This window comes from Lynx rufus, unplaced genomic scaffold (genome assembly GCF_022079265.1).
Source record: "Lynx rufus isolate CCGP_SWC_20201006 ecotype Redwood Valley unplaced genomic scaffold, mLynRuf1.p SCAF_4, whole genome shotgun sequence".
In the NCBI taxonomy this organism is placed as follows: domain Eukaryota; kingdom Metazoa; phylum Chordata; class Mammalia; order Carnivora; family Felidae; genus Lynx; species Lynx rufus.
The window spans coordinates 17,340,617-17,358,936 of NW_025814856.1; the positions used below are offsets into that span (position 1 = coordinate 17,340,617).

At 55.3% G+C, this 18,320-nt stretch overlaps 1 protein-coding gene across 1 annotated transcript; it reads right to left on the minus strand.

The window, feature by feature from the left end:
* Positions 1-7,018: 7,018 nt before the first annotated feature.
* NCKIPSD (NCK interacting protein with SH3 domain) lies at positions 7,019-17,251 on the minus strand. Its single transcript, XM_047097214.1, has 13 exons — positions 17,049-17,251; positions 14,433-14,542; positions 13,980-14,184; positions 13,702-13,792; positions 13,006-13,496; positions 11,553-11,723; positions 11,317-11,403; positions 11,090-11,228; positions 10,929-11,009; positions 10,650-10,778; positions 10,463-10,555; positions 10,156-10,328; positions 7,019-7,912 (listed from the first exon to the last, which is right to left on the minus strand). Exons 1-13 carry the CDS (start codon positions 17,217-17,219, stop codon positions 7,709-7,711), a joined length of 2,145 nt encoding a protein of 714 aa, XP_046953170.1. The 5' UTR covers positions 17,220-17,251; the 3' UTR covers positions 7,019-7,708.
* Between the last annotated feature and the right edge of the window lie 1,069 nt (positions 17,252-18,320).

Here is an 18,320-nt window from a genome sequence, read left to right on the forward strand (position 1 = left end):
TTTAGGGCGGGATCCCAGAACGTTCCAAGGGGCGCGGCTCCAGTTAGGAACTAAAGCAAAACTCCTGGCTCAGGCCTGCAGCCCACTCCAACGGTACATATGACATCACCATCGACCAATCAGGCGGCACATTCTTCGGCCCCTCGACTTCTTCGCTTCCGGGAGGGGGGGTTCCCGTGGGTCCCACCTCCTGAGCGCCCTACCTAGCTGTGGAAAGCTGGCAGGTGGGCTCCAGAATCTGAGGACGCCCTAAGGTCGGAACTTCATGCCGGATATACGGTCTCGGTTCCTATGGGCGTGAGGATGGAGCACTGCTGAGCCGCTGAGGCGGAACTGGGTTGGATCGGGGTCCAGTCGGTGGAGGGCCTGGAGGGGCGGGGTCAGGGACAAGGATTTGGCTGTACAGTAGCCCTCCGGGTCCACAATCTAGCGAGTGCAGGGCACGAAACTTTACACCAACAAAGGAGGGAAGCAGGAGGCATGCTAGGGGGAAGAGTACTAGGGTCCCTGGGGAGCTGCCTCAGGCAACTTAGCGATCTGGGACGGCTTCCTGCTGGAGAAAATGCCTGAGCAGAGCCTCGAATAACCAAGAGGAAGTCTGCACCTACAGGGGAAGGAGGAGCCATCCTAGGTCTTGGAGGCTAAGTGGGCACTGTGCAGAGGGGTAAAGGAACCATGGCAGAGGGAAATCGAGCTCTGCTGTCTTCATTAGGGCTAGCAGTGGCTTCAGCTGGTGCTCCTGTAAAAAGCAAGACCTAGACCTCTCCTTAATACACTTGACTTGCGGTGTAACTGCGGTGGCCAGCCCTGTCACTCCCTAATGTTCCTGCCTCCACTGTTATCCTCTCTTTGTGGCTCCTCCTCCCCATGTGCACTCACCTCTGTGTCCCATCCCCCACCCGCACCCCAGCCCCGCTCCAGCGGCAGCTTCTAATGTCCCCTGTAAAGACAGAAACTAAGTATTGATGATAGATCCTCCCTTCCAACAATGTTCTGGAGCAGCAGAACATTACTGGAGGAAAACATTTTACATTCATGACCACAAGTCTCAATATTATATGGGAGGGGAGGGCCTAGCCAGTGCTGTAAGGCAGGAAAAATAAAAAGGTATGAGGATTGGAAAGGAAAAAATAAAACAAGCACAAGCAATAGGATTGTGTATGTAAAAATTTTTAAAGAACCATAGGTAAGTTATTAGAGTGAGTTTAGTTAGCAAAGACATTGAATACAAGGTCAATACATAAAAATCAATTGTTGGAGCACGTGGCTGGCTCAGTTGGTGGAGCATGCAACTCTTGGTCTTGAGGTTGTAAGCTTGAGCACCATGTTAGGTGTAGAGATTACTTAAAAATTAAATCTCTATATAAATAAATAAGCTGTAATTTCTACATATCAGCAACAGTTTAAGAAAATTTGATATGCCATTTACAAAAGCATCAAGTAACAAAATGCCAGGAATAAAGCTAATGAAAATTGTGCAACAGGGCATCAGGGTGGCTCAGTCAGTTGAGTGGCCTACTCTTCCACTCATGTCATGATCTCACCGTTTGTGAAATGGAGCCCTGCATCAAGCTTCATGCTGTCAGCAAAGGATTCTCTCTCCTTTCTCTGTGCCCCTCCTCCCTCCGCTTGCTCTCCAAATAAATGAATATTTAAAAAAAAAAATGTGCGGGGCACCTGGGTGGCTCAGTCGGTTGAGCGTCCGACCAGTTCAGGTCATGATCTCACGGTTCATGAGTTCGAGCCCTGCGTCGGGCTCTGTGCTGATGGCTCAGAGCCTGGAGCCTGCTTCCAATTCTGTGTCTCCCTCTCTCTCTGCCCCTCCCCCAGTTGTGCTCTTTCTCTCTTTCTGTCTCTCAAAAATAAATAAATGTAAAAAAATAAAAAATAAATTTAAAAAATGTGCAACACACACATGATATTGAAAGAAATAAATACATAAATGGATGAAAAACTATGTTCAAAAATTGGAAGATTCAATATTGTAAAGATGCCATTTCTTCCAAAATTGACATTGACATATGGTTTCAATACAACTCCAATAAAACCCCAGTTGGTTTTGTCTGTGTGCATTCGTGTGTGTGTGTGTGTAAACTAATAAACTAGGTTCTAAAATGAGGGCCAGGAATACCCAAGACAGTCTTTTTTTTTTTTTTTAGTTTATTTATTTATTTTGGTAGGGACAGAGACAGTGCAAGTGGGAGAGAGGTAGAGAGAGAGGGAGACAGAGAGAATCCCAAGCAGGCTCTGAGCTGCCAGCACAGAGCCTGATGCGGGGCTTGAACCCGCAAAACCATGAAATCATGATCTGAGCTGAAACCAAGAGTCAGTGACTGAGCCACCCAGGCACCCCATAGTCTTTTTTTTTTTTTTTTAGGTTTTATTATTATTTTTTAAAATAATCTCTACACCCACATGGGGCTCGAACCCACAACCCAGAAATCAAGAGTTACAAGCTCTACTGACTAAACCAGCCAGGCACCCCACCCAAGACAGCCTTGAAAACCAAAGTAGGAGGACAGTTTTTCCTCTACTGGGTATAAGAAAGCTACAGGAAACCAAGACTATGGTGCCAGTACAGGAATAGACTCCTGGAACATAATCCAGAGATAAGCCTAAAGATGTGGGAAGCCTTGAATTTTGATGAGGTGGCTTTTTTTTTTTTTTTTTTGAGTGAGCAAGTAAGGGAGAGGGGAGAGAGAAAGAGAGACAGTTTTAAGTAGCTTAGTATGGAGCTTTATGAGGGGCTCAATACCATGACCCTGAGATCATGACCTAAGCTGAAATCAAGGGTAGGATGCTCAACCGACTGAGCCACCCAGGAGCCCCCAAGGGTGGCTTTTAAGAGTCAACGTGAGAAGGGGTGCCTTGGGTGGCTCAGTCAGTTGGGCATCCACCTCTTGATTTCGGCTCAGATCATGATCTCATGGTTCGTGAGATCGATCACCATGTTGGGTTCCCTGCTGACAGCTCAGAGCCTGCTTGGGATTCTCTCTTTCTCTGCCCCTACCCCCACTCTCAAAACTAAATAAACTTAAAAAAAAAAGAGAATCAACATGAGGAAATGACGGCCTTTAAAAAAATTTTTTTATGTTTATTTTTTTTTTTATTTTTGAGAGAGACTGAGCATGAGTGGGGGAGGAGCAGAGAGAGGGAGACACAGAATCTGAAGCAGGCTCCAGGCTCTGAGCGGTCAGCACAGAGCCTGATGTGGGGCTCGAACTCACGGACCGTGAGATCATGCCCTGAGCTGAAGTCGATGCTTAACAGACTGAGCCACCCAGGTGCCCCTGGGCTTTTCAAAAAATGGTGCAGGGTCAGTTGGATATCTGTGTAGAAAAAAATTAAATGAGACCCCTACTTCATACTACATACATAATTCCAAATAGATTTGACATCTGAATATGAAAGAAAGAGAACACAGCTTTGAGAAGACAATACAGAATATCTTCATGACTTTAAGCAAATATTTATTAACAGGACACAAAATGCACTAAGCACAAAGAAAATCCTGAGAAACTGGATTACATTATAACTAAGAATGTACTTTCATCAAAAGACTATGTTAAGGATGGGAGAAGATTTTGCAAAATAGATAACCCAAGGACTCAGATGCCACATACATACTACAAATCAACAAAAAAATAGACAACCCAGCAGATGAGCAGGCCAGAGATTTGAACACGCACTTCACAAGTGATCCAAAGAACCACTAAACTAATGAAAAAGTGTTCAACCTCTTTAGCCATTAGGGAAATACAACTTTAAAAAAATTTTTTTTTCAACGTTTATTTATTTTTGGGACAGAGAGAGACAGAGCATGAACGGGGGAGGGGCAGAGAGAGAGGGAGACACAGAATCGGAAACAGGCTCCAGGCTCTGAGCCATCAGCCCAGAGCCCGACGCAGGGCTCGAACTCATGGACCGCAAGATCGTGACCTGGCTGAAGTCGGACGCTTAACCGACTGCGCCACCCAGGCGCCCCCAGGGAAATACAAATTTAAAAATACTACCATAGTGTACCAGAATGACTAAAAGCAAACAAAAAGAAATGGCTGACAACACCCAATTTGGGGAAAGAGGTGGAGAAGCTGGAAGTCGCGCTACTGGAGGAGCATACACTGGTACAGCTACTTTGCAAAAACTATTTGGAGCATTGGCTTGTGACCCTGCAGTTCCGCTCATGAAAACATATTCCCCAGTATAATGCATATGTGCAACAAGAAAACCTGTGTAACGATGTCCCTGAGAGTGCTATTCACAATTGCCAAAAACTGGAAACTGAAAGGTCATCAGCAGTGAATAAATGAGGGTATATCCCATACAACATTGGGGGTGAACACACTGGAACCGATACTATCGCACAGAAGAATTTCAGAAACTTAATGGTGAAGAAGCCAGACAGAAGAGTTTATACTGTATGATTCCATCTGTGTAAAGTTCAAAAATAGGCAAAGCTGAGCTGTAATTGCCTCTAGGGAGAAGGTCTGGAGAGGAAGGAGGAATCAGTGATTAAGAGGGGGCACACAGGGACGCCTGAGCAGCTCAGTTGGTTAAAGTGTCCGGCTCTTGATTTCAGCTCAGGTCATGATCTCACAGTTTGCGGGATGGAGCCCCACATCGGGCTCTGCGCTGACAGCGTAGAGCCTTCTTGGGAGTCACTCTCTGCCCCTCCCCTTCTTGTGCTCTGTCTCTCTCTTTCAAACAAACATGAAAAAATTTTTTAAAAGAGGGGGCACCAAAGTGGGCCTTAGGGACTGGTGATACTCTATTTCTTGACTTGGGTGGTGGTGATAGCAGCATTCTCTGTCATCATTCACTCAGCTCTATTCTTTGTTTGGTGTATTTTTCATGGCTATGTTATTCTTCCATAAAAACAGAGAAAAAATGGGGTACTTGGCTGGCTCAGTCAGAAGAACATGTGACTCTTGGTCTTGGTCATGAGTTCAAAAAGAGAGAACAAAAGGGGCACCTGGGTGGCTCAGTCGGTTAAGCGTCTGACTTCAGCTCAGGTCATGTTCTCACGGTTCGTGGTTCGAGCCCCGCGCTGGGCTCTGTGCTGACAGCACAGAGCCTGGAGCCTGCTTCAGATTCTGTGTCTCCCTCTCTGGCCCTCCCCCGCTCACACTCTGTCTCACTCTCTCAAAAATAAACAAAATATTTCTTTAAAAGAGAGAAAAAAAGAAAACATTGTTTTCAACTACTCAGAGCCTCTGTATCTTTGGGGGACTGAGCAGGCATGTGATCTTTACCCACTCCCTCACTCTGGAGTTGCCTGATGTGTGTGTGCCAGCACCATTAGGTACCCGTTTCTACACCAGAGGTCAGCCCAACCCCCCAGCCCTCATTGCCCCTCAAAATTTCTTGAGTTTTTTCCCTCAGCCCCACCCAAACACCCACCCGAGTGGCTTAGTTGTCTCCCTCTGCCCTTTCTTTTGCTCACCATATCCCACATTTACCATCCTTCCAAGCAGCCAAAGGGGTGTTTTCTCAAAGAGTTTCCTCACTGAGGAACTCTCTGGCTAATCATATTTCCCTCTGTGGTTCTAATTTTGTGTTGTGAGAGCACCATCAGGGTATCTGCTGAGTGGGTCCTGGAGGTCTGCACCCTCTCACAGCATCTGTTTGCTGCCAGAGGCCAGTATGTAACTTTGTCACCTGGGGCTCTCGCATCCCTTACAAACACGTGCCAGGGTCTCTTGGACAATCATACAGAAACCGGCAGGGCCTTCTGATCCTCATGCCATGGGGCCCTACTTTGCTCATCATAGGTGCCAGCACGGGGACAGATGGCACAGCACAGCCCTGCCCTTCCAGTGTCCGTGTGTGCGCAAAACAGGGAACAGAGCAAGGCATGGGGGCTGTCACAGGACCTGTGCTTTTCACTCAATTACACTATCTCAGGAGGAGAATCATGGTTCTCTCAGCACTTCAGTGAGGAAGAAGTCATGGCCGGAAGTCAGTGTCACTGACTCTGGATGTGAAGGGAAAGGCAGAATGGCTCTGGGATGAAGAACGATCAGACTGTGCCACACAGCTTTACTGGGGGGCATTTTGTCAGCCTCTCTTCAGGTCCAGCAGGGGAGCCTGTGCGTTTAACCCGAGTCAGCAGTTAAGGAAGGACATCTCATCAGCCATGAGTGCTTAGTTCCCTGTCAAATATTCCTGCCTCAGCTTCCTGAGGACCTGTTTTCAGGGGACCCCACCCCTAACCTCTCTGTGCTTCTTGCTGGATTAGACAGTCCTGTTGAGAAAATAACAGAACAGCCTTCTGCCTTCAGCCCCCCAATGAAAAAGGAAAAGTTATGACTGGAAGTCACAGTATCGGGAACTCTGGACACGTGGAAGGGTCTTATGAGGATCGTCCTGGGTCAAAAACCAAAGAGAACTGATGAAAACCACTTCTGACTGATGTCTGTCTGTGGGTTCCTGACTCTCCTCCCCCCATTTATGGCGAGAACCTTTGTTAACTTGGGAGCCCACAAGGAAAATGAAGTTTTTGCCAAACGGTCCCTAATTCTCCTCAAACAGTAGTGCCAACTAAACCCCACAGCTGTTAAGATACTCTCCTTGCCCTACAGTAATGGCCAAATCTCTGCTGAGGCTGCAAAATGAGGGGCTCTTGTTGGACCCACTGACAAATGAGAAAGGGAACAGAGCTGGACAGGCAGGGAGGGAGGCTGAGGCTGGGGTGGGGCCTGCTTCATTTGAGAGCAGCTATGAAGGAGAGGCTTTCAACAGGGGAGAGAGTCAGCATTCAAAGCAAAGAAAGATGTAAGTGAAGTCTGGGAGGGCAGTCGCCCACAAACGGACCACGGGGCACTCGGCTTGGCCCAGAAGCAGGAACTCAGGGAGAGAAGCTGGAACAGGGCTCAAGGAACTTTGATGGACAGACCTATCAGGGACCACCCCCTCCTTACACTGGAGAGATCAGGGCAAGCAAGTGACAAGGTCCTGAGGCCCCAGCGTCCCTGCCCATCCTCTCCCACAACAACCCAGGATCATACAGGGGAGCCTGTTTCTGGATGCCTGTGATTTATTTCCGAAGGTGAGCTGCAGCACACGGGAAAATACACATGGCTTTTCAGTCTACATTTTTACAGAGAAAATATTCTGTCATTGGCTTTCTGAGTGCCATCACCCTATTCTGTGAGGCTCCAGAATAGATGGCCTGTCTCTAAGATTCTGCTTTAAAGCAGGAGCTTGGCCAAGACCCCTGGGGGTGGGAGCAAGGGAAAGCGACCCCCACGGGGAGCGGGGAGCACAGGAGAAGCACTCACTGCAAAGCTAAGGCAAAGAACAGCTGGCGGAAGGTGGCTCCCCTCACCCCAAAGACATGGCTTGCTGAGGCCCAGGACCCAGACGAGGCAGGACAGGGATGGCGGCTCTAGCCCAGCCCGGAGCAGCAGCGGGACTCTGAGTGTGTGTTTGTGCTGGGGGGGGGGAGGGGGCATGCTGAAGAGGCAGCCTACCGGGAGATGGAGGGGCTTTAGCTCACACAGGCCCTCTGCCCCAGCATAGCTCCCAGAGCGTGGTCCCCAATCCCACACTTGGCCCCTGGCACTGGCTCTACTTCAGGTGGGGGCCCTGCTCAGGTCCCTTCCACCACCACCTCCCCCACACCGTCTGTGCAAAACATGCTTAGGGCCAAGCCTCCGCGTCCCCTGCACCCTGACCGGGGCTGCAGGGAAGGGAGGGGAGGAAGGCGCTAGCTGGGGTCCTCGCCCAGCACCGGGAATTCCTTGCACATCTCTCGGACAATCATGCGGTCCATCTGGCCCTGGGGCGAGGCTTCCTCTTCAGTCAGGATGCGGCGCAGTGTGGCCTGCAGGTCGGGCAGCCGGTGGCGGTGCTGCAGGTAGGGTGTGGTGCGGATGACGGCGTGCATCAGGGAGAGGTACTCTACGCGAAGCTGTGGGAGGAGCAGGTGAGCTCAGGGACCCTGGGAGGCACTGCCACTGCCACCAGACAGGAACAGGCTGCCACGTGGACCCCAGGGCTGCGGACCGCCTCACGGCACCGAAGATCAGGGCTGCATCCCCAGCGCCCACAATGTGCCTGCCACATGAACTGGCCTTCAACAGTTGCTGAGTAAGTGAATGAATGGACCATTCCAGACACAGGCGTCCCAGAACGTGGCCACCCCCCAGGAGTCCTGGCTCAGAAAGGCGGCAAGGGGAAACCGCCAGCTCCATCTTCCCAAAACTGAAGGCTTTCTCATGTTCTTTCTCTGACTAAAGCGCACAGCCGTCCATCTAAATGCACAGGCCAGTAACACAGCTGTCTTCTGTGACACCGCTCTCTCCCCTCTGTCGGCACACCTCATACCCAACCCACTCCTAGGACCTGGCCACCGTCCTACCTTCCACACATGCCAGAGTCCAGCTCTAACACGCCCTCTAGTCTGACACCCCAGCTGCTCCTTTTCCCCACAGACCCCCAATCCACTGACACGATCCCAATGCTTTTCCTCCGTCTGCCCCCCTCACCATCCCCTATTTCCCTCTTTCCCTATGGTTAGAGGACTCAATCCCTTCTCTAGGCAGCACCACCCTGTAACCCCCCAGCCTGGTCAGACCACAGCACCTGCAAATCACTGCCCAGTGTCTAAGCCCTAGACAGCCACAGAGCCGTGTGCAGGCCTCAGCTTCCTTCCCTACCACAAGCCTCAGACGGACACGCAGCACTGCCTTGGCTCCTGCCACTTTTCTCTGCTATGTTCACACGCCCTTAAGAACCACGGCCCACCTCTTCTAGGCTTTCCAGACCCCAAAGTGCCTGGACAGCTGGCCTTGTGCTTCATGGAGAAAACAAGCAATCTTTCAGAAAGCCCTTGTCTTCCCCTCGCAGCACCGACATCTCACCTGTCTCTGCCAGAATAAGCTGCCTTGGCTCCCTTTAGGGTGAGGGGTGTCCCTCCACAGCCCTGGGCCCTCTGCCACTGCCTGATCTACTTGACTTCTGTGGTGGCCCACTCTCCCGTCAGCCATTTCTTGATGCTTGCTGGATTATTCCCTCTGGCCCAGAGACCTGCACCAGCATCTCCTACCTCTAGAACACTTCCTGACGACTCCACATCTCCCTCAGGCGGACCCCCTCTTTTCTGCTCCCTTCACAGAAGAACTACAGGGGTTGTCCCCATTTACGGCTTCCAATTTCCCCCTCACTCCCCTCCAACTTCAAATTCTCTCTTAAACGTTCCATTTTTTTCCCCTCCACTCCACGGACGCTGCTTGTCAGTCACTTGGGGACTCTGTGGGGGCAATTCCAGTGGCCAATTCGCAGCCTCCGTCTTACTCAGGCTCTTAACTGTGGAGACAGCTCATTTCCCTCCTCCTCCGAACCTTGCTTTGGGCTCCTGCTCTCTCCAGGGTTTCCTCCTGGGCTCCTCCCTACTTGTCCTCACTGTGCCCTGGGCCGAGGCCTGAGCTGCCCTCTGACCCCTCCTCCTCACACTCTAGGTGGTGGCCCTGAAACAGGCTTCCTGTCACACTGGTGCACAGGCAACTCCCCAGTGTCTCTCTCCAGTGTCCCAACTCGGCTCCACTGCTCCTGAATGTGCTCTGTACCTGGCTGTCTAACAGGTATCTTCTCAAACCTGACACATCAAAATGCAACTCCATTTCCCCCCCAAAGAGTGTTTCCCCACCTCAGTAATCACACTTCATCCACTTGATTGCTCAACACAAGTCCAGTGGTAAGCCCTGGGACCCACTTCCCATACCCACAAATCTGACCTCTTCCCAGGAGGCCACGGCTGGGCTGCCCTGACAGCTGCGGCTGCTTCCTCACAGACCTCCTCCTCCCCTGGGCTCATACAGTCCACACTCCGTTCGGGGTGTCCATCAGGTCACTTCTCCTCTTCTGAGATCAGAAGCTCCTGCTGCAGCCTCTGAGGCCTTGTGTAAATGCCACCTCCTCCCGCCTGACCCCGCTGCCCTCCCCACCCCAGCTCTGTCCAGACAGTCTGGCCCAGATCAGCTCACTGGGGCTCCTCTGGGTCTGGGCACACCTGCCATGGCTTACTGAGTGGCCTCCACACTGGCCTGGCTCCAGCTGTGCCCCGTCCCCAGTCTCCGTCAGTGTCCTGTCTCCAGTCCATTTTGTTTCGGTTTCTACACACCCCCCATCCCCACTGCAGCCACCTCTAGGTACCTTGTCTCCGGGCGACAGGTCCGCGATGTGGCGCACGGTGATGTCAATGAGTGCCATCATGTCTGTGTGGTAGAAGATGGCAGCCGTGGCGGGGCTGGCGAACACGTCCTGCAGGAACTTGAGGATGGAGTGTGGCGGCTGCGGCTCATGTTTGAAGATGCGCACGGGGTCATCTAGGAAGCAGGGGGAAGAGAAGAGGGGTCAGGGCTGTCACTGTGGGAGGGCCAGAGCCACTGCAGGGAGTTATTGGGGATCATGGAGTCCCAGGACAGCGAAGCAGCACCACACAGATTCCTTGCACCCTCACCTCCTCTGTTCAGGAGCAAGAGAAGCTTCTCGGAGAAGATCTTGACGTTGGAGTGTTTGCTCAGGGCGGTCATGATGACGTTCTGGTCAGGGGCTGAGGAAGGACATGGGTGTCGGTAGATCAGCGCACAGGTACCCAGCCAGAACCCCCAGCTGGTCGGCCACCTCCCGCTGGGCCCCATTCCCACCTGGCAGGTGCAAGTTGAGAGCCAGAAGCAGGTTCATGCAGAGATCGGGCAGCTGTTCTGTGGTGTCCAGGGGCAGCCCATCCTCGACGATGCTCAGCAGGAACTGGGCAAAGGGTGTGCCCAGGTGCTCTGGGAGGGGGGTGCATGGAGTCAGCCCTTCCCGTCTGTGCACACCACCCAGCCCCCTGGGTCTCCGTCAGCTCTGGGGACACCCGATCCCTGTCAGGTACGTGCAGTGGGGCTCCCAGTGGTCAGCTGGTCAGTGACCTGCTCACTTACCATAGTGCGCATATGGCACTGCCTCCCCCATGGAGAAGACCATGGCCAGGATGAGGGCGGAGTAACAGAGTTTCTGGTGATCTGGGGGGCAAGGCAGGCGGTGAGAGCCCCTACAGATGGTGGGAACCCCCCACACGGCAGGAAGCTCCCCCTCGCCTCACCCTGCGTGTCTGTCTGCATGTCCCGTGCCAGCTCCACAGGCAGCACAGACGACACGAGTGTGGAGATGATGGCTGCATCCAGGCTGCACATGGCGCCAAAGCACTTGAGGAGCAGCAGCCGCAGGGACACCCGGTGCTCCTGGCAGGAGACCCTGTGCACTCAGTGCCCGGAACCCCCACCTCTACCCGGGTGCCTCCACGCCCCCGCCCCTCTGTCTTGCACACACCATTTGGTAGTAGGCCACCAAGGCCAGGACAGACTCGAACTCATTTCTCTTGCACATTTTCTTGCAAACTTCGGGGTCTGCATCCGTCTGTGGAGAGGAGGAAGCATGACACAATCAGTCAGTGTGAGCCGTGTGGCCACACATAAGCAAGCTGAGTACACGCAGGGGAGGCTCCTGAGCACTGGAGGGGACAGTGCAGGGTCGGGGGGAGACACCCGTGGGCCCCCACCCCGCACCAGAATATGCAGCAGCTCCTCCAGGTAGCAGCGGATGACCCCTTCATCCTCGTACAGGGCCCAGCTGCGCTGCTGGGCATCGTCCTTGCGCCGAGCCAGGTCTGCAAAGATCACCTCCAGCCGCTGCTGGTCATGGCAGACTTGCCCTGAGGGCAGGGCAGTGCTCAGGTCCTGGGGGGAGAGAGGAATGGCTCAGCACATTCCTTGTCCCTCACCATCTCCAGGAAGCCCCCAAGGTTTAGAAGTCAACCCAGACCCTGAGAATGTCACAGGTGTGGGTTCCAGGCCGACATTGGGAAAGGGTTCCCAGCCTCATCTCTCAGGGCTGCTCCTAGTCAGTGTCCTCCCAGAACCTGCGAGGGGACCAGCCCCTGGTTCTCTTCCTTCCTCCCCTCTGCCCCACCTCGAGATCCCACTAAGGACCCTGCTCCTGTGGCCCACACCTCAACATCAAAGCTCCCAAGGGCACCAGCCCAATTCTACACCCCCTCTGCAAGCAAGTCCACTGCCCCCAGTCTTGATAACCTGCTGGGCTCAGATTCTGCCTGAGACACATCTGTGGGTGCCTTCCAACAACCTGCCGCTCATCCCAGCCCTGTAGAAACATTTTCCTCGAGGAAGGCCACCGACTGTATCACTGCCTGAGTGTGACTGAGATGCTACCCTCCGAATCCACATGAAGTGGCACCAGGCCTGGTCATCTCCCCACCTCCCCCGTCTCCCCCAAATGTTTCCAGCCTGGCAGTACCCACCGTACTCAACACAGACAAGTCCACTGACCTGCTGCTCCCTCCACCCCACACCAGAGCTGCTAGGTCATGGGGCCCTAAGGAGGGACCTTGGGCCCATCTGGTCCCCAGATGGAGATGGCTCGTCGCCCTCCAATCCCGCTTCCTGACCAGTGCCCCAACCCTGGCAAAAGATCCCACCCACCCTACAATGCCCACACACCTGACTCACACCTGAGTCAGTACTGAGGCCTCTGTCACAGCTCTCAAAGCACCCACTCCTTTCTACTGCCAAGGCCAGCGAGGTACTGCCTTCTCTCATGCTCTATGTCCACTCCTCCCCTGCAGCCAGAGATGACTCTTGCCCACCTGCATCCGGTCTCATCTATCACCTGCCCCGGGTCTCACCTCTCCCATACCACCTGTTCCCTCACTCCCTGTATTACAGCCATGCTGGCCTTGTTCCACCTCCTCCTGTGAGCCAAGCTCGGTCCTGCCTCATGGCCTTGGTCCAGGCTGAGCCTCTGCCTGGAATGCTCTTCCTCCCTTTCTCCTCCAAGGATCAGCTCAAATGTCCCCAGCACCCAGCACAATGAAGGCCAGGCTAGAGCTCAATAAACACCTGTCGAGTCAAGGCTGGACACAAGCATGAGAGTGGGAATGGGGCAGGGGAGGCAGGGCGGCCCGAGGATGGGGAGGCCCCTGGCCCTGCCGCCCACCCTCACCTTGCCCTCTACCAGCGAGAGGAGGACCTGCTCCATGATAGGCGAGCTGGCCGGCACAGAGGCCTGGATGTGACCCACCACGACGCCAATAGCCACACGGCATAGCTCGTGGCTCAGGCCGGTGTTTCTCCGCACGAGCTCCATCAGCTCTGCCCCGATGGTCTTGGGCACAGCAGTCTCGGCCACCACCTTCTCCTCTGTAGTCCCCAGGTTCAGCGCACCCAGGGCCTCCAGCTCATCAGGGGCTGAGGTTGTATCAACTGCCACCTCCTCTGTAGGGGGCTCAGGGGCTGGCACCTTGGAGGGAGGGGGCTGAGCTTGGGACACAGTTGTGTGAGTGCCTCGGCGGGGCACAGGTGGGGGCGTGGGTGAGCAGCTGGGGCCCAGCTCAGACGAGCTAGAGCCGGTACAGAGCGTGTCAAGGGAGGTGCTGCTGACTGAGGAGCCGCTGGACACAGAACTGCCCCCGGAGGGCGTGGTGTTGCGGCCGCCTGTGGGCAGAGAGCGGATGCTGTGCTGGGACAGCCCCCTGGGTCCCCTACCCCTCCAGGCCCTGAGCCCCGCCCTCCCAACACAGGGCCTGGTTTCTCTGCTAGACCCACCCCTCCAAGCCCAGAGCCCCCAACTTTCTGACACAGGCAAAGCAATCATTCCACCACAGGGTACTTCCCCAATTGCCCCAATCCCGCCTCTCACCACTGCCTGAGGCCACCAGGGCCTCACGGTCTCGGCGCTTCACAGGTGGAGGTGGCATGGCGGGTGCTGCTCGGCGAGGCTGTGGTGGGATCTGAGAGGACAGAAGCGGGATCTGGGAGGACACGCTGCCATCTGGGGTACCGGCCTGGCTAAGGCCCTGAGCTCTTGGCACAGGCGGGCTACGGCTCTGCATCACTGACCCGACTGGACCCTTGGAACCTCTGGACCAAGCCTAAGCTCCACCCACCTCCCTCGGCCAGGATGTCCTCTCCACATACCTGGTAGAGGCCTCCGTCCGCCCCGAGATACTCGGAACTAGGGAGGCTGTGCTGCCGCTCAAACCCAGCTCGACACGTCCCATTGGGCTGCCTGGCAGCAGCAGTGTCCAGATGGTGGTCACTGGTGGATGGGGTCATAGCTGCAGGGCTGGAGGCTGAGGGGCCTCTGCGGGACAGAGTCTCTTTCCGGTGGTGGATCAGCTTCCTGATGGAGGGACAAGGAGCTTACTGGGCGAGTTACCTTAAACTCCCAAAGTCCTTACATGCTCCCCATGGGTCCTGGGCCCCCCAAAGCTTGGGCTCCTGCCACCTCCCTCATGCCCCACCCTACTCTGCATTACCCCAGCTCTGCCTTACACACAACCCCAGTATCCACTGAAGGACCCCCACCCAACTGTGCTCATTAGGGTAATGGGGTGGAGGCGGTGCCCTCTTCCCCTCACCCACACTCACTGAAGGACTCCACGCTGCTCCAGGCTGTACTTGCCACCATCCCGCATGGCTGCATTGTGCACAGCCTCAATGGCCCGGTCAATGGCTTGGAGGACATCTTGCTCCAGGCCCTGGGGGGGAGGGCAAGGATGGGCAGTTAGACCTGGGGGCCAAGTGAGGGTACTGAGCCCAGACCCAGCCCGGGATGCAACCGGGGCAGACAGAGGACCATTATAGCTAAAGGCTGGAATGGTAGACATGAACACAGAAGTTGAACCAGAATATCAAATAAGGTTCTCAAACGGTGTCACTCAGGGAGCTGGGGCATGGGGTGGCCTCATGCCGCTGCTTTACATCCTGGGGCCCCACTCAGACCCCACAGTGAGGCTCTCAGCTGTCTCTGAAAATCAGGGGTCCAGAGCAAAAACAGCCCAGGGACCCCCAGCTTGAGGGCAGCAGTACACACCTAGTCTCTCCCCAGGTTTGGCTCAGAGCCCAGGCTGAAATGCCAAGCAGGGAGCCTCTAGTGTCTGGAACCCTTAACAAATCACTCTGGATCTTGTTGATCCTTCGCAAAGCCAAGGTCACACTCCAGAATAGCCCTGTCCTCGTAGAGCCTTCTGCAGGCCCTGGGATGGGCCTGAGGGACCAGCTGGGGATGGGCCAAAGGGATCTCCTCTCTCCACCCCTGCTTCTAGCCCTCATCCCCCTCAGCTGTTCCAAGGAATCTTCCAGACCTGCCCTGGGAAGCGGCAGTTTTGTTTGTGGCAAAGGACGGACATGGGAGAGGGGCCTGGTCCCTGTCCCAGATTCCATGCTGCAGACCCAGCAACTCAGGGGTCCAATCTACCCAGCCTGCCTGGCATGGTGTGAAGAGTAAGGGGTGGCAGCTGTGGGACCAGCCACTTTCACCCCTTCCCTGTCCACGATGGTCCATCAGGCTACATGGAAGTCTCAGAACTGAGGTGACGTCACTCCAGAGAGGGTCTAAGGAGCTTCCCTGAGGGGGACAGACAGATGGATGCAGAGGTCAGCAAAGCCCTCCAGGTACCATGGGGTGTGCCAGAATGCAGAGAGACAGCAGACAGAAAGGGGAACAGAAAAAGAAATACATACACATAGAAAATAAGGAAGAGATAGAAAGAGAGGGAGGGAGGGAGGGAGAGAGAGCGAGACAGGCAGAGGGAGACAACGCAGAAAGAAATTGAAAGCTGGAGACAGAGGAAGGGAGAGAGTCGTAATGACAGACAGAGTTAGGGAGACTGAAGCAGAGGGAGGTATGCAGAAAGAAACTATGAGAGAAACCGTGGCCTCTCTGCTGTCCCCAAACACCAAGCCCCACTGGCCCTGGAGAGGAGCCTCACAGGCTCTTCGAGAAGAGGCCTCCAACAAGCCCCCAGCCCCAGAGGGGCTGGGTCTGACACATTCACGATAGAGCTGGCAGCCTCTGTGTCCAGGGCCCCACTCATACCCCAGGCACTCCTAGATGGAAACAAGCTGAGGGTCCAGGGCCCATCCCCTCTGGCAAGACCAGATGACATCTCCAAATTTATCCTGTTATTTCTGTCCTGAACCAGGCTGGGACAGGATGTTTCCAAAAGGATAAGGACTAGGATGGGGCGGGGGTGTCTGGCACAGGCCAGGCCTGGAGGCTCCAGGCCCTCCTTTCCCCTGAGGTCAGAATAGACCAGCTAGAGACATTGCACCCCAGCCCCCACAGCAGGACTATTCTTGGGGAAACAGGAACTGGAGACGCAGCCTCCACTGGAAGGAAATAGGGTCATAGTCAGACCAGGGGAAGCCATGAAGAGATCTCACTTCCTTACAATGGGAGCAGCCCCCACCCCAGGCTGGGGACACAGAGGGAAGGAGCTTTTCACTTTCAGAGAAAATTAGTCTGTTAAGTCAGGGCCTGAACATGGCTTGTAATGGAGGGGTGGGGGTGGGGAGAGTAGTGCCAGGGAGTGTCAGCAAGGGCTGAGATCTTTGGTTCCAAGAGGGTTGGGGTCAGTCTGAAGAAGAGCTTAGGGGTGGCTGAGTACAGGAGGGTGAAAGACACTCAGGTCCCACCCTTAGTGGGTCATCTAGGAGATACGAGTATCATCTAGGCTCCAGGGCCTCAGTGGGGAAGTGAGGATGGAGGACGGTGGGGAAACAGGTGGTGTCCAGGGTGGTCTGGGGTCTTAGTGGTGGAGGCAGTGGCTCCAGCTGGGGGTCTGAGGGTAGGATCCAGGGGATCCAGTGAAAGGGCCAATTACAAATCTGGGGTCTCAGGGATCTGAGGAACTGGTCAGAATTCAGTGGTACTGGATTCTCAGGACTGAGTCTTGAATTCTACTTAGATGGGGGTTCAGACAATGAGTCTCAATAGGTCTGGGATCCAAGGAGTCTCAGTCCCAGAGTTAGGCTTGCAGGTCCGGAGTCCTCAGAGTTGGCTGTCAAGGGCTTGGCGTTTTCTGGGAGTGCGGGCTCCTGGGGTCCCAGTTCTCGTGGGTCTGGGGTCTCAGGGTCTGGTGCTCAAACTCCCTATCTGCGGGAAGTTTTGGCGGGCCTGGGGCTCCGGGGTCGGTCCCGAGAGCCTGCGATGGGGCCCAGTCTAAGGACCGGTGAGGCCGGGCTGGGGAGGGGCACACTCACCTGCAGGCGGCGCAGGTAGGCGGGCGGCACGTAGCCGGTCTCGCCACTGCGCGCCCGCGCCGCCAGCCACCAGTGCGCGCTGCTGCGCTCCAGCACCAGGAAGGTCTCGCCCGCGGCGAACGCCAGCGCGTTGGGCTCCGCCGAGCGGAACGCGTAGAGCGCGCGATACATGGGGCCGGGCCGGGCCGCGCCGGGGCAGTGGAGGTGGCGGGGGCTGCGGAACCAGGACGGCAGGCCCGGAGAACCGCGATCGCCCCGCCCCGCCCCGTGACACACGACGCGTGCGCGCGCCCGCCCGCCCGCCAGCCGCAGCCCCGCCTCGGGAGGGGGGCAGCCCCCGCGCGGATCGCGGCGCCCCCTGGCGGCTCCAAGCGGCGCGACCCGGTGCTGCTCGAGTCCACCTCCAGTCGGCCTCCAGTCCGGTCCCGGTACCTCCGACTCCTAGACCACACACCCCTACCCCCGACCACTGGCTCCGCACCCTCCCGGGCGCCCCACCCCAGAGTCTCCGTCCTGGCCCTCCACTCAAACCCGGTGTGCGGCCGTCCTTCCTCCTTTGGCAGAGCCTGTGTCCTACGCTCTAGTCGCATGCGTCCCTGCCATCCCGGGGGAGTGGGTCCTGACCTACTAACAGTAGGGACGGCGACTCCGCGAGCGTAGTCCCATTGTTGGATCTCGCTGATTCAACACTTGGAGGCGCCTGTGGGGGGTCCGTCTCCTTGGTGTCCCAGGCCTCATGACCCCTCTCTGAGGAGTCCCTACTCCAGCCACACCGAAACCAGGTCGGCCATTCCCCAGTCCCAGTTTCTCACGTCCTGGATGCCCACCCCCCTCTCCCGCGCCCCCCACCCCCCCCTTCAATAGCTTCTCTCTACCCCTCTAATGTGGGTCTTTCCATAGGGTTTCCTCTGCCTGGGACCTAATTCCCTCCCTCACAGCATAAGGTCATTACTCTCCCAGTCGCTGTCATATTGCTCTATTGTCTTTATAGCACTTAACAACTCCAAACCATCTTATGTCTGATGCTCCCTTGTGAGCAGATAGAAGAGCTGGTAAGGGTGGGGAGGGGGGTGCTAGGTAGCTTTAAGAGCTGGTTTGACCCTGCACACCTCCAATTAGCCTGGACTGGTCCTTGATGTCCTGAGGGAGGGAGGGACCCAGGGGAGAGGCCCTAAGGGTCCTGGGGGCCTCCCATTCCTGTCCAGCCACATTTCCCACCAGAAGCCTGGGCCCAGGGTGTAGCGGGTATGGGCACAGCCAGGCCAGTACATG